The following is a 24,950-nucleotide window of genomic DNA, read 5'->3' as shown; positions in this document are numbered from 1 at the left end:
CACCATCACTCACAGTCAGAGCAAAGGCATAGTGGCAATCTCATTGGACTAGCAATCCCTGGCCAATGCTCTGAGGACATCAGAGAATCCCGACAGTGTGGAACTAGGCCATTCGGTCCATCGGGTATCAACTGACCCTCCAAAGAGTTTCCTACCCCAACCCGTCCCCTATCCCTGTAACCCTGCATTCTTGTTGCTAATCCACCAAGCCTGCACACTCCTGGAAACTACGGACAATTTAGCATGGCCAATCCATCTAACCTGAACATATTTAGGCTGTGGGAGGAAACCGGAGCAAACCCACACAGACACGGGGAGGATGTGCAAACTCCACACAGACAGCCACCCAACGCTGGAATCAAACTCGGGTTCTGGGTGCTGTGAGGCAGCAGTGCACACCACTAAATCACTATGCCATCCCAAATATGGATTTGAATCCCACAATGGTAGATGAAGAAATTTAAATTTTATTTTTAAACCGCTGACCTAAAGAACTGGTCTAATTGTGACCATGTGACCATTGTTATTTGTTGTAAAACACATCTCATTCACTAGAGTTGCAGGGATGAGGAACTGGAACATGTAGAAGTTGGGACTGTTCTCCTTGGAGAGATGAGGACGAAGGAGGAGATGTGATAGGACTTTTCAAAATCAGGAAGGAACTGGAGAGGGGAGAAGTTGTTTCCGCATGTATAAGGATCGAACACCAGACGGCACATGTTTGAAGTGAAATGAATGAAAACGTGACAATCATAGAACATAGAACAATACAGCGCAGAACAGGCCCTTCGGCCCTCGACATTGCAGCTACCTGTGATCTAATCTAAACCCATCCCCCTACAGTATCCCATCATCATCCATCGTTTTTACTTCCAAAGAAGATAGGATCTGGAATGCATTGCCTGGAAATATGGTGGGAGGCAGGTTCCATTGAGGCATTCCAGAGGGCACTGGATGGTTATTTGGATAGAAATAATGTGGAGGATTATGGGGAAGAGGCAGGGTAATGGCCTTTAAGTCATGCTCTTTGAGTGGGTCAGTACAGACACAATGGGCAGAATGGCCTTCTTCTGCAGTGTGGTTTTGTTCGTGGTGTGGGGGAGGGGGGAGGTATTTCTGCAAGACCCAAAGAATTGAGCTGAGGGAGATCAGGGCCCAGGTTGGACAGGTTGGACTGCTTGGAAGTGCAGGTGTGGGAAATGTCCAACAAGTCACCAGTAGAGGGAGGAGGGGCATGAAGGAGGTCCTCTAGCCCCCAGGCCTCTTGTCAACACAAAATCATAAGAAGTAGGAACAGCTGGAGGCTATTCAGCCCCTCAAGCCTCCTGTGCCATTGAATAAGATCATGGCTGATCTGAAATCCCTCATGTCCATTTTCCTGCCCTTTCCCAGTAACCCTCGATTGATCAAGAATCTATCCCCCTGAGCCTTAAATATGCACAAGGACTCTGCCCCCACAGCGCTCTCTGTGGCAAGGAGTTCCCAAGACCCTCTGACAGAAGAAATTCCTCCCCATCTCAGCCTGAAATTGGTGCCCCTTTACTCTGCGACTGTGCCCTCAGGTCCTAGGCTCTCCCATGTGGGGAAACATCTTCTCAGCATTGTCCCTGTCAAGTCACTTAATAGTCCAAAATCTTTCAAAGTGATCACCTCTCATTTTTCTAAATTCCAGCGAGTAGAGTCCCAACCTGTTTAGCCTTTGCTCATTCAGCACTCCCTCCGTACCAGGGGTCATCCTTGTGAACCTTCACTGAACTGCCTCCAATGAAATGATATCTTTTCCTACATAAGGGAATCAAAGCTGCCAGTCACCAGTCCTCCCATTGCAAGTTACCAGGCTACACACTTGGCACTGGCGTCTTCCTGCGAGGGTGAAATTTAGGTGGTGGGGAGATGAAGTTTTTAACTAGCTATTAATGTTGAGCTTCAAGGTCCCTAGGGCAGGTTGGTCACCCAATGCCCACCGCAGCTACAGGGATAGATCTGCAGCAAGCGTGGGCAGGTAGGTATCAGGAATGGCAAGCATGGCATCACACCAATGCCTGCCAACCCTGACCTAGGGGGCAATAGACATCCCACTGATTCCTGAAGAAGGGCTTATGCCCGAAACGTCGATTCTCCTGCTTCTTGGATGCTGCCTGACCTGCTGCGCTTTTCCAGCAACACATTTTTAGGCAATTGACATCCCAGTCCAGTTGTGGGAACGTGCTCCTAAACTTGCCACTGAGTTTGATCATTTCCTAGCAACAACTACGAGAAGTGAATTCATTGGCTGATTCTTGGTTTCCTAAGTCCGTACCAAAGTCATCAAATGAAATGAAGATTCATCCTTCATCAGTGCAAAGTATTTATTGATCAACTTAACACAACAAAAGGAAGACCACTCCAGTATGAGTGATCCTAATAGAATGGTTTCCTCCCAGCGGAATCAGTGCCTACTTCAGTTCATTATTATTGAATGCTGAAGCATGGATGAACACGTCTTTTGAAAGAAGTGGCGATAACCTTTTGTATCGCAATCTTCCAGCTGTTGCAATAAAGCTACATGCAACATAAACTGTTGACAATAACTTACTGTAACTGGGGGATGTCTGCTGGAAGTTGAAAGCACTAACCAGAACAGACAGCAGAATGTAGATTGTGGAACTAATTATTCCTTGACGTTTGTTTTTGGAGGCTCCCTGAGTACTTGTCGAGCTATAAGCAGCTTCCAAAGTGCAGTGACGTGCTCAGAAAGCACGTATTGTCTCAGAATATAACTGATGTCTCTTTGCAACCTCTTTCCTTGGTCCTAGTTTTGATAGGGTTGAGGCACTGGAGCAGAGGTTGGTAGTACGTGTGATGACACCTCGACGAAAAATTAAATTCCAGGGCATTTTGACCCACTCACTTCACTGAAATGCCATTGTACAAGTTGTTTACCCATTCCCTGTGCAGACTTGAAGAAAGTTTGTTAGCACCTACTCTACTTCCAAAATGGCGGAAGAGTAGGATGTTTCAGCCAGAACTCGTCCAGTCCATCTGTTTCTTTTTCTTTACTTGTATCTTTTTTTCTCTTTTGTGTTTTTTTTCTCACTTCTTCTTGGTGATATCCTGAACTCCGAGCCTCAGCACAGACTCGGAGTCTCAGCCTCAGCGCAACCGCAATGAGGCGCCCTCTGGGCCTGGAGTGGTCTTCTCCTGGCCTAGTGTGGCAATTTATAATGCTGGACATCTTAATTTCTTTATTTTTCTACTTGTTTTCCTGAAGAACTTGAACTGAAGAATCTGTACCTAGGTACCTCGTACCTAAGATGGCGCCATAATTGGCAACTTGTAAACTTTTCACCGTACTCATTTGAGTGCACGTGACAATAAAGCTTGTTCAATTCACATTTTTTCACATGGGACAGGATGGAGGGCAGATTCACAAAATGCTGCTCGAGATCTAAGGGTTACATTTTGTGGACAGTTTGCAGGGTGTGTATTGTTTTGAGTTTAACAGAGATATTCAAGCTCAGTGAAGAGCTTGTGAAGGTAGATAGGTAGAAGCTGTTTCCACTGATGGGGACACCAAGGGGTATAATTGTACCATTACATGTCAGCCATGACGCACTGGATAGCTCTGTTGCATCTAAGTCACAGAGTCTGGGTTCACGTCCCATTCCAGGATCAGAAAATAATGCTGAACACTGCCATGCAGTACAGAGGAGATGCTGCAATACTGAATGTGCTGCACTATTGGATATGTGGTTATGACAGGCACTATATATATAAATGCAAGAATTTCTTTTCCCTTTACAGCCTGGCCATTGAGGGTTGATATCAGGGACCACAAATTCACAAGAAAGCTAGTGGCAATCTGAAATGCCCCCTTCAAAAATTGCGGAGCCTGGGCTACTTAGATAGCTGTTTGCTAGCAATGGTATGGAGGGACATGGAACCAGGCCATGAATATAGTGTTAAAATACAAGTCAGATATATGCTAATGGAGCAGCATGGTAGCTCAGTGATTAGCACTGGAGCCTCACAGCGCCAGAGACCCGGGTTCAAATCCAAAGGGTGACTGTCGGTGTGGAGTTTGCACATTGTCCCCGTGTCTGCATGGGTTTCGTCCGGGTGCTCCGGTTTCCTCCCACAATCCACAGATGTGCAGGTCAGGTGGATTGGCCATGCCAAATTGTGCAGGCTCGGTGGATTAGCCATTGGAAATGCAGAGTTATAGGGAGTAGGATAGGTCAGGGAAGAATTCTCTTCAAAGGGTCAGGATGGACCTGACAGATCAAAAGTCCTGCTCCAATACAATAGGGATACGTTGAACTGAATGAGGAAACGGGTCAGATTTGAGGGGGAATGACTGTTTCCTGCTTCTGTGCTTCTCATTTCCTATCGGAAGCCCTGATTTCTCTTCTCAACCACAAAGTACACAGATCGCAGAAATAAAATGCTCAGTCACTCATTTTTAGCTCAGAGCGAGTTAAAATTTAGAGCATACACACAGTCACGTGCACGTACACACCAACTCACTCTCTCATCAGGTCATATACTGCATCTCAGTTTGTCAAAACAGAAATGATGGTGTTAAAAATTTTATGAATTTGTGAAGAATGCAAATTACAAAACAAATTCTCAAGGTCTATCACTGAGATACTTCTGTTTTGGTTTATTGCAAATTTAAACATCCAATTCAGCGTTTGTTAAGAGCCAATGACACAATTATTGAGACCATTCTCATTGTAAACCAGGTCTAATCAGTTCATTATGAAAACTCCCAGGAGCAGCACATTAAAGAAGAGCTCTAAGCATTCTTGACCTTAAGTCATTCTCTGCCCTGACTGATAGATAACGCCTAAGGAATTCTGCAATCCACGGTGTCTTATCACTATTTTATAACTGTTTTGACTCAAGTTATGTGTTTGTCATCTCCGCTACATTACTTTGAGTAACAGGGCTTAACAAATCAGATGTAGCTCGTCACTTCATTTTCTGAGCGTTCATGCATTGCAAGGTCTCCTACTGTAAATAAACAGTAGAGATTTCTACCAAGCCTTGACTGAAAACAGGATGGCAGTGTTTCTGTAGTGTGGCTAATTGGGAATCCAGCCACAGAGCTTAATTGCTTTTATGACTGGTCAATCACAATTGGATAATGCACACTAACATTAGGCCTGTGTTGGTGACTTGAATATTTTAGCATGTTAAAATATAGAACAGAAGATCAGATCGTGTGAATACTTTTTGAGGAGTATAAGTGCTTTACTCTCTTCCTTAATTAACATTGGGAGGTGGCTGTTATGTAAAAATATAAGAAATGGGAGCAGGTATAGGCCATTCAGCCCCTTGAACGTGTTCACTACACTAACCCCACATCCCTTTATGATTTCAATAAGTAGAATTAGAACATAGAACAGTACAGCACAGCAACAGGCCCTTCAGCCCATGATGTTGTGTTAAACATGATGTCAAATTAAACTAATCCCTTCTGCCTGCCCTCGGTCTACATCCCTGCATTCCTTGCATATTCACATGCTTATCTACAAGTCCCTTAAACCCCCCTATCGTATCTGCCTCCTGACAATGCTTTCCAGACACCTACCACTTGCCCCTCACATCTCCTGTGAACTTTCTCCCTCTCACTTTAAATGCATGCTCCCCTAGTATTCAACATTTCAACTCTGGGAAAAAGATTCTGACCTTCAACCCTATCTATGCCTCTCAGAATTTTATCAACTTCTATCAAGTCGCCCCTCAGCCTCTGCCACTCCAGACAAAATGACCAGAGTTTTTCTAGCCTCTCCTTATAGTTCATACCCTCTAATCCAGGCAGCATCCTGGTAAACCTCTTCTGCACCCTCTCCAAAGCCTCCACTTCCTTCCTGTAATGTAGCGACTAGAATTGAATGCAATACTCAAAGTGTGGCCTGACCAAAGTTTTATAAAGCTGCCACTTGATGTCCTGACTCTTATACTAAGCTCCCCATCCAATAAAGGCAAGCATGCTTTACCACCCTATCGACTTGTGGCCACTTTCAGGGAGCTATGGACTTGAATCCAAGATCCCACTGTACATCAATGCTGTTCAGGGGCCTGCCATTAAACTGTATGCTTTTCTTAAACAGTTCTATCGATCTCTGTCTTGAACATTCAAAGACTGAGCCTCCATAGCCCTCTGCAAAAGAGAACCATGCTCTGAGTGAAGAAATCCCACCTCATCGCAGTACTTTACTCTGACACGGCTTCTTGACCCCCTCCAACCAGAGGAAATGTCTTCCCTCACCTACCTTATTGTTCCCTGTATGGAGTTGAATTGGATCATCTCTCAGTTGTTAAGGACACAACCTAGTGAAATATTTCCTCATAACACCATTCCAGGAATTTGTTCAGTGGACCTTTGTTGCACTGCTTGTATGACTTAGTGTGTCTTTCCACAGGTAAGGAGGCCAAAACTGAACCAAATGCTTTCTCTGGAGTGTCGGAGGCTGAGGGGTGACATTATAGGGGTTTATAAAATCATGAGGGACATGGATAGGATAAATAGACAAAGTCTTTTCCCCGGAGTGGGGAAGTCCAAAACTAGAGGACATAGGCTTAAGGAGAGAGGGGAAAGATATAAGAGGAACCTAATGGGCAACGATTTCATGCAAAGGGTGTTGCATATATGGAGTTAGCTGCCACAGGAGATGGTGGAGATAGATACAAATACAACATCTGGATGGGTATATGAATACGGAGGGTTTAGAAGGACATGGACCAAATACTGGCAAATGGGACGAGATTAATTTAGGATATCTGGTCAGCATGGACGAGTTGGACCGAAGGGTCTGTTTCTTGCTGTGTATCTCTATAATTCTTAACACTCCAGATGCACTTATACCAGGGCTCTTTGTAAGAATGTAAGAGTGAAGTACAGTTGTTTGTATTATGTAAGTGTAAAGTGCCATTACTTGTCATGTGTAAGTGTGAGTACAATTACCCGTGTTGTGTAAGTGTACCTGTGGTCCTTTCTATTGAAATGACTGTGTCTGGTCAAAATGTGACTGATGCAGTTCCACCAGTGGATAGCCAGCACTTCATATTGAACAACAAAAGGTTCTGGGGTACTGGATAAGCTGCTATCAAAGTACAGGATCTTTACAATTTTTAATTATTTTTATTCCTTGTAAGACAGTTTGATAGAGAAAAAGATTCCTGACTATCATTTTTTAATTTATTCTTTATTATGTGTTTATTTCCCCCAAACAGATTGGAGAAGTATTTCAATCCTGTCTCTGTACGTATTTATCTTATTCTGCCAGCTGTGATCTACCAGATGAGGTGACAAAGGTTTCCCCTGAGAAAGATTTAGGGGCTGTGTTTTCTACGTGAATTTCACATTTCTACTGCCGCTGAGTCAGGAGATCTAAACCATCTTGGTTTAATCTGTAAGTGAGTGGCTTTGCTGATTTATGTTAGGACTGTATTTAGGTCTGTGAATGTTAGTTGTGATGGAGAAGGGAGTCATATCAACTTAGGAAAGTCCAGCACCAGTTATAAGCAATTAAGACAAACCTTTCCAGCATCATTCACATCTCTGTAACAAACGCTCTCAGCTTTAAATCCGATTAAAGCATTGGCTTAACGCTGCATGGAAATCAAGCCTCTCAGTCCAACAGATTCTATTGTGGTAACTTTCATACCTTGTTCTAACTCGTACCAAGTCTCGTTCACACCTTCAATTCTCCTAAATGCAAATTGGTTTCTAGTTTGGCAACACCTCAATTTTAAAATTCTGAGCTTCAAGCTCAAATCCCTGCATGGTCTCGCCCCTTCCCTGTCTCTGTGCAACCTCCTCCAGCCGATAACGGTCTCAGAGATTTGTGCTATAATTTCTGTAGCCTACCGTACGCATCCTTTGCCCAGTGTTGGCTTTAACCATCTCAATCCCAAGTTCTGGAACTTTTTTCTCAAAATCTCTGCACCTCTCCAAAATGCTCCTTAAAACTCACTTATCTGAGCAGGGATTTGATCACCTCTCCTAAATAACTCTTTATTATTTAGAGAATTTGTAGGCCCAATTAGACCATGCTAGTGTTTGTGCTCACTCAAGCCTCCTCCCAACTTTCCCTCATTCAAACCTACAACTGTCACTCTCAATGTGCCCTCTCCTTCAAAACGCTTCTCTAGCTCAAATTCCCAAAAGGATATTTTGCTGACTATATTATATCAATAGCTCTTAGGTTTTTTTAAAACATTCATTCATATCATCACTGGCCAAGCTAGCATTTATTGCTCATCTTCTATTTAAGAGTCAACCATTTTGCTGAGGGTCTGGAGCCACATGAAGGCCAGACCAGGTAATGACAGTAGTTTCCTTCCCTGAAGGACATTAGTGGAAAGAAAACAGGCTTATCCAATCTTTCCAACTGCCACCGTGACATGGACCAGCTCAACCTGTCCACCCCTCTCACCCACTCCAACCTCTCACCTCACAATGCACAGCCCTCCACCCCAACCTCACCATCAAACCAGCAGACAAGAGGGGGTGCACAGTGGTACTGTGGCACACTGACCTCGACACCGCTGAAGCCAGGTGCCAACTTGAAGACATCTCCTCCTACTGCCTCCTCGACCACCGACCACACTTCCCATCACCAAACCATTGTCTCCCAGACCATCCACAATCTCATCACCTCAGGGGACCTCCCACCCACAGCCTCCAACCTCATCGTCTGGGAACCCCACATCGCCTGATTCTACCTCCCACCCAAAATTCACAAACCTGACTGACCCGGTGAACCCATTCTCTTGGCCTGCTCCTGCCCCGCCAAACTTATCACTACATACCTTGACACCATCCTGACCCCTTAGCCCAGGAACTCCCCACCTACATTCGGGACACCACCCATGCCTTTCACCTCCTCCAAGATATTTGTTTCCCCAGCTCCCAATGCCTCATCTTCACCATGGACATCCAGACCCTGTACACATTGATCTACCATGATGAAGGTCTCCAAGCTCTCCATTTCTTCCTCTCACGCCAACCCAACCGGTACCCTTTTACTGACACTCTCATCCACTTGGCTGAACTGGTCCTCACCCTCAACAATTTCTCCTTCCAATCCTCCCACTTCCTCCAAACCAAAGGGGTAGCCATGGGCACCCACATGGGCCCCAGCTACGCCTGCCTCTTCGTTGGGTACGTGGAACAGTCCATGTTCCGGAGTTACACCTGCACCATTCTCCAACTTTTCCTCCACTACATCAATGACGGTAATGGCGCCACCTCATGCTCCCATGAGAAGGTTCACCTGGACCATCTTGGACACCTCCCTCCCCTTCCTGGACCTCTCCATCTCCATCTCTGGTGACCGACTAACCATGGACATCTACTTCAAACCCACCAATTCCCACAGCTACCTGGACTACACCTCCTCCCAACCCGCTTCCTATAAAAACATCATCCCATATTCCCAATTCCTCTGTCTCCACCGAATCTGCTCCCAGGAGGACCAATTCCAACGTAGAACATCCCAGATGGCCTCCTTCTTCAAAAGCCGCAATTTCCCTCCCACGTGATTGGTGATGCCCTCCAGCGCATCTCATCCACTTCCCGCACCTCCACTCTTGAACCCCACACCTCCAATTGCAACAAGGACAGAACCCCATTGTTCCTCAACTTCCACCCCACCAACCTCTGGCACATTGCATCATCCTCTGCAACTTCTGCCATGTACAAACAGACCCCACCATGAGGGATATATTTCCCTCCCCACTTCTATCTGCATTTCAGAGAGACCTTCCCCCCCAACCAGCCGACACACAACTCCCGGCACCTTCCCCTGCTACCGCAAGAAGTGCAAAACCTGCGCCCACCACCCCCCTCACCTCCGTCCAAGACCTCAAAAGACCCTTCCACATCTGCCAGAGATTTACCTGTACTTCCACACCCGTCATCTACTGTATCCATTGCACCTGATGTGGTCTCTAATTGGGGGGACAGGATGCCAACTTACGGATTGTTTCAGAGAATATCTCTGGGTCACCTGCACCCACCAAACCCACTGCCCCGTGGCCGAACACTTTAACTCCCAGTCCAACTCCCACTCCACCAAGGACATGCAGGTCCTGGGCCTCCTCCTTCGCAAATCCCTAATCACCCAACGCCTGGAGGAAGAACACCTCATCTTCCACCTTGGGACCCTGCAACCACATGGAATCAATGTGGATTTCACCAGTTTCCTCATTTCCCCTCCTCCCACCTTATCCCCCCAAGCCTCCAACTTGGCACCACCCTTTTGACCTGTCATAGTCCTTCCCACCTATCTGCTCCACCCTCCTCTCCAACCTATGAGCATTACCCCCACCTTCATCTACCTATCACATTCTGCTGCCTGACCTACTGTCCTTTTCCAGCAGCACACTCCTGACTCTGATCTCCAGCATCTGCAGTCCTCACTTTCCCCTTATCCGATGATCGACAATGATTTCATGGTCATCACCTGACACTTAATTCCAGATTTTTATTGAATTCACGTCCAGCATTTGCGGTGGAAGGATTCAAATATGGGTCTCCAGAATATTACCTGGACCTCTGAATTAACAGCCTAATGGACCTACTACTAGGACATCACCTCCCCTAATGCCACAACGCCATCACCTAGCTACGCTCATCGCTATACAGTTAAAAACATTCTGGAGGGAAGTTGACTGTCTTTCCAGGTAGTGGACTGGGAAATGAGGACGTCAAAGAGTATGGTGCTGGAAAAGCACAGCAGGTCAGGCAGCATCTGAGGAGCAGGAGAATTGACGTTTCGGGCATAAGCCCTTCATCAGGAATTGTAAATGAGGATGCCAGGAAAGCAGCACTGAGCTGTGAAATATCATGGCGCAATTTTGCTTCCAGGGTATGTATCCAGTGATAGTACAGGATGCAGGCTGTGGGACTCTCCAGGAGAAGTGTGCAGCTGATTGGTATTTGAAGCGGCAGGTATTCTGCTGAAGATGGAGTGAGTCCCCACTATTATCTTTTTTTAAATTCAAATTCTCTAATTTCTTTGCATTTTTCCTGTTCCGCCTCCCTACCACTATTAGATGGCCTGTAGACTACCTCCATCAATGGTATTGATCCTTCACTGTCATTTCTCTCTGGCTGGATGAATTATCTATCTGTTTTATTGATGACTACATCATGTTTTTTCTGTTGTCACTATTATTCATAATAAGCACAGCTACTTCACAGCCCCCTTTGCCCTCTCTATTATTTCTAAACATGCTATATTTGGTAATGTTTCATCTTTCCATTGGAATCTCTCAATAATCTCAGCTGTACTTATCAGTCACTATTTATTATTACCTTGAGTTTTCCTGTTGAATTACAGATGGTATGCTGATTGCTGAACAGATGTTTAATTCATTTGCCATAGCAGTTCCTCTGACTGAATATTTTACCTTCCTGTTCTATGATTGCATTTATTCCTTGGCAACTCACATCCTTTTATCGTATACCCTATGCTTTCCACTTCTGTTCCACTTATAGCAAAACTCAGCTCATTCCTTGTACATTCCAATCTCATCGTACCAGATTCACAGCCTTTGCTTCTCCCAACTTATTCTTTCTGCTGGGAACCACATCCTGTTTTACTGCAGCTCAAGACAAAAAGAAGCTGCAGATGCTGGAATCCAAGGTAAACAAGCAGGAGGCTGGGGGAATACAGCAAGGCAGGCAGCATCAGGAGGGTCAGGCAGGAGGCTGGAGGAACACAGCAAGGCAGGCAGCATCAGGAGGGTCAGGCAGGAGGCTGGAGGAACACAGCAAGGCAGGAAGCACCAGGAGGGACAGACAGCCTCCTCCCTGTCCCTCCTGATGCTGCCTGCCTTGCTGTGTTCCTCCAGCCTCCTGCCTGTCCCTCCTGATGCTGCCTGCCTTGCTCTGTTCTTCCAGCCTCCTGCTTGTCTGCTGCAGTTAGAGGCTGTTTCATCCATGTTGTTCTTGCCTTTCCCGGATTTGGTACCAGCGTTCATGAAAATAGAGCACCTTTTCCCTCCCCAGACCTTCAATTAAAAGCTCTCTTTTTTCTCGTGCTCTGTAATTCCCTGTACCAATTTGCATGTAGCTTGGGTGAGCCATTATTTACCTTTGTGGACCAATTTCTAAATTTGGTTCCTAAATTCCAATATTTCCTCAGCAGGGTCTCTAGCTCCAACACAAGCTCACAAGAATTGCTCTAGGCCATTTGGCCCATCGATCTTGTTCTGCCATTCAGTTCGATGCTGTTTGATCTGATTAAGATCTCAACACCATTTTCCTGCCTGTCTTCCACAGCCTTGGACTCCCTCATCAATCAAAAATCTGCCTAACCCAAGCTTGAATATTTCAATGTCCCAGCTTCCACTTTTCAGAGAATTCCAAAGAATCTCTGATGGGAGAAATTCTGCCTCATTCAGTCTTAAATGGGAGACTCTGATTCTTAAACTGCGCTCCCTAGTTTTAGACTTAGCCACACACGGGCAAAAATTCTCTCAGGATCTACATGATCAAGCCCCCTCAGGATTTTATATGTTCCGATATCACTTCTCATTCTTCTAAACTCCAAGGAGTACAGGCCCAACCTGCTCAACCTTTCCACATAAGCCAAACCCCTCACTACAGAAATTGTCAAGCATACCTTTGTTGAACTGCTTCTGATGCAACTGTATCATTTCTTAACTAAGGAAAGTTAAGTTTCGCCATGTCCTGTGGTGAAATGGTGTATCTGGAGCATTGGGCTGGAATATCAGTCTCGGAACAATGCCACTATCTTAGTGTTGACCTTTAACCATTGATTCCACTATAGGAACATAGGAGTAGGTTACTATTTCTGTATCTCTTGATGTCATTAGTAACTAGAGAGATCTTTCAACGCATGACTTGAATCCGCTCAATATCTGAGCTTCCACAGATTTCAGCTGTAGAAGATTCCAAAGATTCTCTGCACTCTGGAGTGACTAAGAATGTAAGAACATAAGACCCAGGAGCAGGAGTAGGCCGTCTGGCCCCTCGAGCCTGCCCCGTCATTCAATAAGATCATGGCTGATCTTTCTCGTGGACTCAGCTCCACTTGCCCGCTTGTTCTCTATAACCCTTTATTCCTTTATGTTCAAAAATCTATCTATCGTTGCCTCGATTGCTTCACTGGGCAGGGAATTTCACAGATTCACAACCCTTTGGGTGAAGAAGTTCTTCCTCAACTCAGTCCTAAATCTGCTCCCCCTTGTTTTGAGGTAATTCTAGCTTCACCCACCAGCTGAAACAACCTCTCTATTTTTATATTATCCGTTTTCTTCATAATTTTGTACGTTTCTATAAGATCCCTCTGTCATTCTTCTACATTCTCAGTCCTAAACCTTTTATAGTCTCAGTCCTAAACCTTTTATCCTGAGACTGTGACCCATTCTGTATTTTGTAAGGAGCATGATAATTGAACTTTCTCCCTACTTACAAATTCCTCTTCAAGCACTGCAAGATATATCTGATCTGGTATCAGGCAGGCAATAGCCTTGCGGACTCTCATTTATGGGTATACAGGACTCTATCTAATCCACTAGAAAATTCCTCTTCACTGTCTCATTCCTGATTTGGTCTACAACCCTCTTAGCCAGGAGGTGCTGTGGCTCCCTTCCCCATGGTCTTTCTCCTTGTTTTTACAAGTAGCTGTTGAACAAAATGCTGTCCCTGGGGCCTCTTTCTCATCCTCTGCAGATTCCCAGCTTCTGAGGCCCTGAAAGTCACACCTTCCTTTTCCTGAGCCATGTATCCCTTTGGGATGGGACTGCGTTCTGCAGAAACTATCCAGGATGTGCTCTTCATTCCTGATGTTTCAGTGTCTCTAACCCCCAGTCCAGCTCAATAACCAAGTGACTCAAGACAGAAACATCTCCTGGTGGCATGGTGGCTCAGTGGTTAGCGCAGCTGCCTCCATAGCACCAGATGCCTGGAGTGGATTCCAGCTTAGGGTGCCTGTGTGGAGTTTGCACACTCTCCCGTGTCTGCGTGGGTTTCCTCCGGGTGCTCCAGTTTCCTCCCACAACCCAAGGATTTGCAGGGTAGGTGGGTTAGCCACTGGCCGGGTAGGGGGGTAGGTCTGGGTGGGATGCTGTTTAGGGGTCAGTGCACACTTGATGGGCTGAGTGGCCTGCTTTCACACTGTAAGGATTCATTGTCTCCCTGACCACAAAGTGCCACAACCCACACATGATTCGGGTCATTTGTCTGATTTGTTTTATGCTCCAGCGCAGTGCCATGGGATGTTTCACAATGTCAAAGGAGCTGCATAAACACCACTTGTTATTGTCAGGACAGGCTCCAGTTCTGGAGTCAGCCTTAATTTTTCACTCTGTCCTGAGAGCACAGTATAAATACAGAGGAAATACAGAGTGATTCATCAAAAACCATCAAGAATCTGCGTCATTCCAGCCCCCACATCAGTCTACTGTAGTCCATACAAACACAAGGCAGATTAATTAAACATTACAATATATTTCTTAAAAGTTGACTGTGATTTGCGGTAAGATGGGACTGGGATGGCATCTGTTCTTTACTTTTTCTGGACTGTATTTTCTGTCTGTTCAAATACTTATTTTTTAAAGAACACATATTCAGTCTGGTTTTGGTTAATAATCAGCGGTTAAAAATCACATTTTAAGCATTTTTGTTTGGTTGCTCCTCAGAGTCGATGTTCTTACGTGACATGCAATGGCTGAGGATTGTCCATTGCTTTACAATCTCAGGTGAAACAAGGGCAGAACTTGGGTTTGGATGTTCAGAACATTCTGCTTCTGCCTGAGAAGAACATTCCACTGTGAAGACGCCAACTGACTCAAAGGTGAAGGAAAGTGGACCTCCTCAGACTCAGGTACACTTGCGATGCATCTTTAAGGGAGACTATCCATGTATAAGCCATTTACTCTGTAGCCAGAACAGAGCTAGAGTCCTATCGGTCAGATATGGCTATATAGCCTTCCAGTTACCAGCCATACTTTCAAACAAGGAACACACACTCTTATCTGACCATTCCTTGTCACTGATTGACATATTGGCAATTAACTGAAGCATGCGACAGTGCCAGCTCAAGACTTAACTCTGGTTTCTGACTCCAGTTTACCTGTGAGCAAACTGTCTGTGCAATATAAAGCTGCATTTTTACTGCAGACACTACCCTAAGAGGATGAGATGTACTTGAGTCCATGCTCCATTACCTGTGCAAAGGCTGGAGTTATTACTCACTCTGACAGCTGCAGAGCTGGCAGTTCAGCCCAATGTCAGCCAGCACCCCCTGCCATCATTCCATCTTGCAGCAGAGGAGAGGCAGACTGACTTGGCTTGTACCCCATTGAGTGCTGGGATGTGATTTGATCCAGGCGTTTAAAACATAACAATGCTTTGAAAGGGTAGAGACAGAAAAAAAAAATTCCTTTTGAGAAATGGGAGAAAGCTTATTTTGGAATGGGCTCGGGAAGCAGATTTCCACACAAAAAGTGAGCACATATCTGGCATTCTCTGTACCCAAGAGCCTGCAAGTCAGTTGCAGCTTCCAAGATTGAGGTGGATATATTTTTGTTGTGTGCAGACGTAAAGGGATGTGGGACTAAGGTGGGCAAATGGAGCTGATTAGCAATTGTCTAATTGCATAACAGGAGACACCTATCAAGTTAAATGCCCTCCCCTTCAGGTCATAATGTTCCTTAATGTGTTACCAGGATCTAATCTGGTCAACCCGGCTCATTTTCTCAGCCTCCCACTAACCTTCGCTTGCAGCATTTTAATTTCAGTCGACAGGTTGTTAATGTGCTGGCGCAGGCACTGGTTTTCTTCCTGAACTTGCTCCAATTGGATACGCTCTTTATTCAGGCACATGCTCAGGTCCATCAGCTAGGATCAAAATTAATATGCAGGTGTCAAACGTTCAGCAAACTCTAAATCTCATTATCACAGCAGTAATAATCTTGAGCAAGCTTACAATTGCTGCCTTTACAGATTCCTGACAGCAGCTTACAGCATGTCTTGTGGTCACATGGCACACTTGCTCAGTTCTGGGACTGAAGTGGCTTCAAAAGTGCCCCACAGCAACATAGTTCAACAGATACCCATCCTTCTTCAAAGGTGCCCCACAGCAACATAGTTCAAGCAGATACCCATCCTTCTTCAAAGATGCCCCACAGCAACATAGTTCAACAGATACCCATCCTTCTTCAAAGGTGCCCCACAGCAACATAGTTCAAGCAGATACCCATCCTTCTTCAAAGGTGCCCACAGCAACATAGTTCAAGCAGATACCCATCCTTCTTCAAAGGTGCCCCACAGCAACATAGTTCAGCAGATACCCATCCTTCTTCAAAGGTGCCCCACTGCAACATAGTTCAGCAGATACCCATCCTTCTTCAAAGAGGGCTACACCGTGTCAGGCACCGTACTTCAAAAGAGATGATAAACTGAGGCCCAGCCCTACAGTGTGGTAACAGGCCATTTAGCCATCAAGTCCACTCCAAATCTTTGAAGAGCATTGAACCCAGACCCACATTCCCCCCCATCCTATACCCGCACTTCCCATGGATAACCCACCTCGTGTGCATATCCCTAGATACTAAAGCAAGGCGAATCCACCTACCCCACACATCTTATGACTGTGGGAAGTAACTGGAGCTGCTGGAGGAATCCTACACAGACATGGGGAGAATGTGCAGACTCCACAGTCGCCCGAGGCTAGAATCAAACTCGGATCCTTAACACTGTGAGGCAGCAGTGCTAACCACTGAGCCACTGTGGCATCCAGATGTAAACTTTTGCAAAGACTGAGAAAGCAAAGGGCTGGGTGCTAAATCTGCCTAGAAAGAAGGGGGCACTTCCAAACTGAGGTTGGGAATCTGCCTGAGAGTATGGTGGGGTCAGATATATTTGCCTGACCTGCTGCGCTTTTCCAGCAACACATTTCCATCTGGGTACTAAATCTGCCTAGAAAGAAGGGGGCACTTCCAAACTGAGGTTGGGAATCTGCCTGAGAGTATGGTGGGGTCAGATATATTTGTGGGGGAATCAATAAAGTGTGTGCTGGAGAAAGCACAGCAGGTCAGGCAGCAGCTCAGGAGCAAGAGAGTCGACATTTAGGGCTTAACCTTTCTCAGATGCTGCCTGACCCCGCTGTGCTTTTTCCAGCATCACACTTTATCGACTCTGACTTCTCCAGCATCTGCAGGCCTCACTATCTCTCAGATATAACTATGGCTTTCAAAGGGGAAGTGAATACATTTTCCAATTACCCATTTTTTTGGGAGGTGGGATATCACCAACAAAGCCAGCATTCACCTGTATCCTTAAGTGCCCTTGAAATGTGTGACTTGTTCGGCCATTTCAGAGGGCAGTTAAGAGTCAACACATTACTGTGGGTGTGGAGACACATGTGGGTTGGACCAGGTAAAGCGGGCAGGTTTCTTCCCCTGATGGCCATGAGGGAACCAGATGGGTTTTTACAACAAGTCAATGATAATTTCTTGGCAGTCATTGCTGAGACTAGCTTTCAATTCCACAGGCATGATGGATTAATTGGCCTCCCTGCCTGCTGCCAGATCCTACAATGATATGAAGTCAAGCTTACATTTTGATTATAGGCCTGCTCTGTTTGTCGCTGGTAGTGTTTCATCTCGGCTTCGTTCGCCTCACGGATTTTCTGCAACATCTTCATGGCACCACCATCGTCGGTGCTTGGCTTTCTCAACTTCTCTTCCAGTTCCTGAATCAATTGATCTGCTTCGGCAGCCTTCTCTCTCATACATATCATGTCCTGGAAATGCAGGGTAAACTGTTACTGAGAAAAGCACGCTGCCAAATGGACAAGCTGAGAGAGAATCCACTCATCTTTACTGATTGGTAAAATCATCAAGTTTCAAAGTGTCTTTCATAAGATCGGGGAGCATTTCAGAAGCTATGACCTTAAGCGTGATTTGATAGTGCCCTGCCTTTCTGGTTAAACAAGTCAAAGTAAAGATCAAAGCCCTACACTGCCCAAGTGGGATTAGAATTTTGACAAATTTAGTGGCAGCAGCTCATCCTTTAACAAGCTGCACAAGGATGGTTCAGGTTCTGAGTGATTCATAACAAAGGTGCTGCATTTGTCCAAGATGAACAATAGTTGAACAGTTATCACATTAAACGCATGGATTGAGGGAAATAGAATAGATTAAGAATGAGTTAACAGACAAAAGGGTAGAGGGCATAGGTTTAAGGTGAGAGGGGAAAGATTTAAAAGGGGCCTGAGGGGCAACTTCTACACACACAGGGTGGTGTGTATATGGAGTGAGCTGCCAGAGGAAGTGTTGGAGGCTGGTACAATCACACCATTTAAAAGGCATCTGGATGAGTATATGAATAGGAAGGGTTTAGAGGGATATGGGCCAAAGGCTGGCAAAGGGGATTAGATTAATTTAGGATGTTTCTCGGCATGGATGAGTTGGACCGAAGGATCTGTTTTCTCCCTGACTCTATGACTGTAAGCGATCAATCTCATGATGGCAGTCTCTTACTCAGTGGGATATGGCAAGGATTGATATTGGTTCCACAAATGTTCACAATGTCCATAAATGATTTGGCTGTGGGGCCAAATTGTAATGTTCCCAAACTTGCTGAGGGCACAAAATAAGAGGGGAACGTATATTGCAAAAAGTGGCTGCAGGTGGATTTGGACTAGCGAAGGGAATGTCTTGTGGTTCAGTGGGAGTGTCCCAGCCTCCAGGTCAGAAGGCCTGGATTCGCATCCCCTGTGCCACAGAGATGTGTCACAGCAATGTCCGATTAAAATAACTATGGAAATGGGAAAGAACATGGCAGATAGAATGAAGAGGCGTGACATTATCCACATTGGTAGAATGTCAGAATACTTCTTTAATGGTGAGAGGTTTGGGACTAAGCCTGAAGTGCCTCTGGAACGCTTGAAATGTCACTGCTGGTTTCCAATGTGTAGGCACAGTGGTGTCATTCTGTGGGTATGATTTGCTTCCAGGACCCCTGGTCAGCTTGGGTCGGTCAGATTTGGATGTCGGGTGTGGCAGTGTCCCCCCTAATGTTTCTTCATCCTGCACGGACCTTTTAGATAAGGAACTCTGCAGGTCTATAGAGTATGGTCAGAGGAATGGGATAGGCTGAACTACTCTTGCAGAGACTCTGTGCAGACATGATGGGCTGAATGGCCTCCTATGTTTCAAGTATTGCAATATCCTGACTGCACACATCAGTTCCTGGTACATTTCTTAATTATTTGCTTACTCGTCCACCACAGAACTGTGTTTACCCCACAAGGATAGTCCATCTGGACCAAACGGAAACATGATGCAAGAAGCTGGCTAAGAACATGCACTTTTCTCAAACAGAATTGGCATGAAGATGAGTGGGTGGTGAGGGAACACAACGCGCAGTGAAATCGACCATTGAAGACTCTGCGGTCAAACCAGTCGGATACAGTCTACTTAATAGAGGCCTTAGAGTTTCAAAGAGTGAGAATTGGTGTCATTGAAATGTGAAGAATTCATATAGGGCATGGCAGGGTCCTGTCTGCTGAGTCTAAAACAGGGGACACAATATCTCATTGAGGGGTAGGTCATTTAAAATGGGGATGAGGAGGAATTTCTTTGCTCAAAGTGGTGAATTGTTGGAATCTACCCCAAAGGTAGCTCAATTATTAACTTCAAGTCAGCATTCCTTAGATTTTTGAAGACTAAAGACATCATGGGATTTGGGAAAGTGGCATTGAAGTAGATGGTCAGCCATGATCTAAATGAATGGCCTACTCCAGTTCCTATCTTCCTACATTTTTGATTGCAGATTACTAAGTTAGTGTCATAAAAGGAGAATCTTACAGAGAGATGATCAATGTCATCTGAAACCAGAATTATATCAGAGAACGACCTTTCTATCTTGTTAGTGACTCCATTGTCCAGCACCAAACTCTCACTCCGCCAAAAGCACAAAATTTGCCAATTTATTCATAGAGTTTTGGGATGCTTTCTTGCATTCAGGGCACTATATAAATAGAAATTATTGTCGCTAAATGGAGAGTAAAATATAGTGTGAAAGAGCCATTATTCATGGAGAACCGTAGCAATTCAGAACTGGCACAAGAATGACTAAGACAATTACGTACCATGTCCAGCGTGATGTACAATAATATTTTATTACATGATTGTATATGCCTCTCATCTCACTAAAGCCCTTGGTATGTTAACCTGCTGGGACTGGGTTGTCCTGCCTGAATCAAATTTTATTGGCAGGTCAACAATACCAACCTGCTGCTGTGAATTCCCCAGGGGGTTTCTCTGAGGGAAACAGATCAGCTCCACGCTCCATTACTGCAGCAGATCGAATCTAGATTTAGCTGATATTAGGCTGTTCCCTCAGCACAGATTAATGCTGACAGTACAATGCTGACTGCGTTGTGCACTGACAAAATGCTTAACATGATTAACTGCACCGCTTTAAACTGGTGCACCTACAGAAGTCACTCAATTAAACAAAAAGCACTTTGTCTTGCACTCCTCCTGGGGATGCACCCCTTCAGCTGCTGCTGTCAATTATATCAAAGTAATTCCTGGGTTTCACACGGGCTCCAAGTTGTTATAAATAGGGAAGACATTGGTGGTGAAACATTTGGGGGTACATTTTCAAAGCCTGAGAAACACTAGAGTTACAGAGAGGGACCCCCATGTATTGTTGGCTCAGTGGTGATGGTTCCCGAACTCCCATTCGCCCAGTTTAAACAGCCCTGCTTGTCAGCAGGCCCCATACCGAAACAGGACGACTTTCCAATGACGCAGAATACGTCAGTCAATTCCCACTTCTCGTCACCAATAACACCTGAACTGGGGTATAATTCCTGGTGAAGTTGGTGCTGCGATAGTGTCCCTATCTCTGAACCAGAAGGTCTGAGTTCAATGCCTCAGACACATGTTGGAACCTCTCTGAACAGGTTGACAACAAAGGTCTAGAATTCACGGCCAAACTGTGGCCTTTGAAACATCCAACCGGGGTGTCCTGTTCCATCAAGATTGTACCTGTTCTGGACCCAATCTCAAAGCCGCCATCAACACTGGCTGAGTGCTCGTTCTCTGACCTTGAATTCAGGAGGTTGGGTTCACAACCCACTCCAGAGATTTAAATGTATCAGCTAAGGCAATATTCCACTGCAGTGGACTTAGAACACAGAAACAAGCAACAACAGTAGGCCATTCAGCCCTTCAAACCTGTTTCACCCTCATTATGATCATGGCCGGTCAACCAAATCAGTCCCCTGTTCCTGTTATCTCTCCATACCCTTGTTCCCTCAGTATTGGGGACTGTGCCACATGGTTGGAAGTGCTTAGAATCATAGAATCCCTACAGCGTGTAAACAGGCCATTTGGCCCAATAAGTCCACACCAACCCTCCGAAGAGTAACCCAACCAGACCCATTCCCGTAACTAATGCACCTAACCTACACATCCCGGAACACTACGGGCAATTTAGCATGGCCAATTCACCTGACCTGCATATGTTTGGACTGTGGGAGGAAACCGGAGCGCCCGGAGGAAACCCACGCAGACACGGGGAGGATGTGCAAACTCCATACAGACAGTCGCCCGAAGCTGGAATTGAACTTGGGTCCCTGGCACTGTGGAGTAGCAGTGCCAACCACTGAACCACTGTGCCACCACGTGTTGTTTTCCAACATGAAGTTAAATTGAGGTGGATGGCAAAAATTCCCAAGGAGCATTCAAAGAAGTGCTCGGGATTTCTCCTGTTGTCCTGGTTGAAGTTTAATCCTCAACCAACATTACGATAGCCGATTATCTACCATTGAACTCATTTTTATTGATGCGATCATGCTTTGTACACATTGGCTGACAGCTTTCCCACAATATAACAGTGACTAAATTATAAAGCAAAGGGACATGTTGAGGTGAATGGCTCTAGACAAAGGTAAGTTCTTTACTTCCATTTACAAGGGTACATCTGGAGTACTGTGTGCAGTGCTGGTCACTTTACTTATGAAAGGATGTAATGGAAGCAGTTCAGAGAAGGTTTTCTACACTAATACCTGGAATGGGCAGGTTGTCTCATGAGGAAAGGTTGGACAGACTGGGCCTCTATCTGCTGCAGGTTAGCAGGTGACTAGGTTGAAACTTATAAGATCCTGAGGGGTCTAGGGGGGTTGGCTTTGGAAAGGATGTTTCCTCTCATGGGAGAATCCTTAACCAGGGGCCACTGTTTCAAAAGAATGGGTCACCAGAGATGAAGTAAACTATTTTTCTTCATGGAAGGCCGTAAGTCTTTGGAATGCTCTTCATTAAAAGGGGGTGGAAGCCAGAGGCTTGAATATTTTTAAGGCAGATGTGATAGATTCTTTATAAGCAAGGGTGGGAAAGGTTATTGGAGGTCAACAGGAACTATGTTTTATTATTCATACATGGGATGAGGGCATCACTGACTAGGCCAGCATTTATTGCTCATCCCTATTCACCGAGAGGGCAATCAACGACATTGCTATGGGTCTCCAATCACACGTAGGTCAGCTTCAGGTATGTCTGAATCCTACTGAAGAGTGGAGCAGGCCCGATGGGCTGAGAGGCCGACTCCTGCTCCTACTATATACATTGGTGAGTATTTGTGCCATTGAAATTTGCTGACCTGGCAATGATTTTCCTGTTGTCTCTCCAGTTTATGTCGCAGTTGCTGAACTGTGCACTGCAGCTCCATGTTCTGCTTGTGTTCCCTCTCATACCTGCAAAGGACCGGACAATTAATAACTTATGGTGTATATATATATATATCGCCATGACTCAGGTGGAGGTGGTTAAAAGGTTCAAGCACATGGGAGTAAGTATCACCAAGTGATCTGTTCTGGTCTAAATATCACGACTGCTCTATTCTGGTCTAACTATTACCAATGATCTGTACTGGTCTAACTATCACGAATGATCTGTTTTGGTCTAAATATTACCAATGATCTGCTCTGGTCTAACTGTTATCAATGATGTGTTCTGGTCTAACTATCACCAATGATCCGTTTTGGTCAAAGTATTACCAATGATCTGCTCTGGTCTACCTATCACCAATGATTTATTCAGGTCTAAATATTTCCAATGATCTGTTCTAGTCTGACTATCACCAATGATCTGTTATGGTCCACATATTACCAATGATCTCCTCTGTTCTAACTATCACCAATGATCTGTTCTAGTTAACTGTTCTCAATGATCTCTTCTAGTCTAAATATCACCAACAATCTGTTCTAAAAAGGTAAAAACAATGACTGCAGATGCTGGAAACCAGATTCTGGATTAGTGGTGCTGGAAGAGCACAGCAGTTCAGGCAGCATCCAAGGACTTTCGAAATCGATGTTTCGGGCAAAAGCCCTTCATCAGGATTAAAGGCAGTGAGCCTGGAGCATGGAGAGATAAGCAGGCCCAGGACCTCCATGTCCTCGGCAGAGTGGGAGGGGGTGTTGAAATGTTGGGCCACGGGGCGGTGTGGTTGATTGGTGCGGGTGTTGGAGATGTTCCCTAAAGCGCTCTGCTAGGAGGCGCCTGGTCTCCCCAATGTAGAGGAGACCGCATCGGGAGCAACGGATATAATAAATGATCTAACTATTACCAATGATCTGTTCTGGTTAAATATCACCAATGATCTGTCGGTAGTCTAAATATTACCAATGATCTGTTCTGGTCTAAATATCACCAAAGATCTGTTCCGTTCTAACTCTTACCATTGATCTGTTCTGATCTAGCCACGCAAATGCTACAGTGAAGAAAGCACACTACTTCCTCAGAAGTCTCTGGTAATTCAGCATATCCACAGTGACTCATCAATTTTTATAGCTGCACCACAGAAAGTGTGCAATCTGGACACATCATAGCTTGCCATGGTACCTGTTCTGCCCAAGATCGCGAGAAATTAGAGTCGTGAACACAGCCCAGTCCATCACGCAAACCAGCCTTCCTTCCATCTGCACTTCCCACTGCCTCAGGAAAGCATCCAACGTGATCGAAGACCTCTCCCACCCCAGTTATACTCTCTTCCTCTCTCTTCCATCAGGCAGAAGATACAAAAGGTTGAAAACACATACCAACAGATTTAAGAACAGCTTCTACCCCTGCTGTTACTATACTTATGAACAGACCTCTTATATATTAGAGTTGATCTTTCTCTGCACCATCTTTATAGCTGTAATACTATATTCTACAGTCTGTTGTATTACCCTGATATAATTCCGTCATGTATGACTTGTCTGGTGAACACGCAAAGCAACAATTTTCACTGTATCCCGATACATGTGACAATAATAAATCAAATCAAATCACAATGCATATTTGAAAACTAGCTGAGCATTTTTGGAAACGAAGACATTCCAAACTCATCAGGAGATCTCCTGGTGCCCCAGCCCAAATACATTCCTCAAAGCAATATCAACAAAACTGGACAGCTTATCATTGATCATATTGCTGTTTGTGGGACCTTTCTGTGTGTTTCCACAGAGCACAGCTCTTTCACCAGGTGGTTGAACAGTGCTCTGAAGGATAGTGCTTCCAAATAAACCTGTTGGACTATAACCTGGTGTTGTATGATTTTTAACTTTGTCCACCCCAGTCCAACACTGGCTCCTCCGCACCAACTTAGAATGGCAAAGCTGAAAATGTGTTGCTGGAAAAGCGCAGCAGGTCAGGCAGCATCCAGGGAACAGGAGAATCGACGTTTCGGGCATAAGCCCTTCTTCAGGAATGAGCAAAGTGTGTCCAGCAGGCTAAGATAAAAGGTAGGGAGGAGGGACTTGGGGGAGGGGCGTAGGAAATGTGATAGGTGGAAAGAGATCAAGGTGAGGGTAATAGGTCAGACTGGGGTGGGGGCGGAGAGGTCAGGAAGAAGATTGCAGGTTAGGAAGGCGGTGCTGAGTTCGATGGATTTGACTGAGACAAGGTGGGGGAGGGGAAATAAGGAA

General features: G+C 45.3%; 1 protein-coding gene across 1 annotated transcript in view; it reads right to left on the bottom strand.

Annotated features, from left to right (window-relative positions):
• The window catches only part of LOC122561568 (protein diaphanous homolog 1-like), a 108,906-nt gene that overhangs the window by 51,004 nt on the left and 32,952 nt on the right, over positions 1-24,950 (bottom strand). Inside the window, exons 4-6 of the mRNA XM_043713365.1 lie at positions 22,643-22,736; positions 17,586-17,771; positions 15,740-15,865 (exon numbers count right to left, since the gene is read on the bottom strand). Coding sequence (XP_043569300.1) covers positions 15,740-15,865; positions 17,586-17,771; positions 22,643-22,736 — 406 coding nt within the window. The remainder of the gene's footprint in view (positions 1-15,739; positions 15,866-17,585; positions 17,772-22,642; positions 22,737-24,950) is intronic.

Source organism: Chiloscyllium plagiosum, chromosome 23 (assembly GCF_004010195.1).
Source record: "Chiloscyllium plagiosum isolate BGI_BamShark_2017 chromosome 23, ASM401019v2, whole genome shotgun sequence".
In the NCBI taxonomy this organism is placed as follows: Eukaryota; Metazoa; Chordata; class Chondrichthyes; order Orectolobiformes; family Hemiscylliidae; genus Chiloscyllium; species Chiloscyllium plagiosum.
Note: the sequence above shows the minus strand (reverse complement) of the source record. Positions and strands in the feature narration are given on the sequence as shown.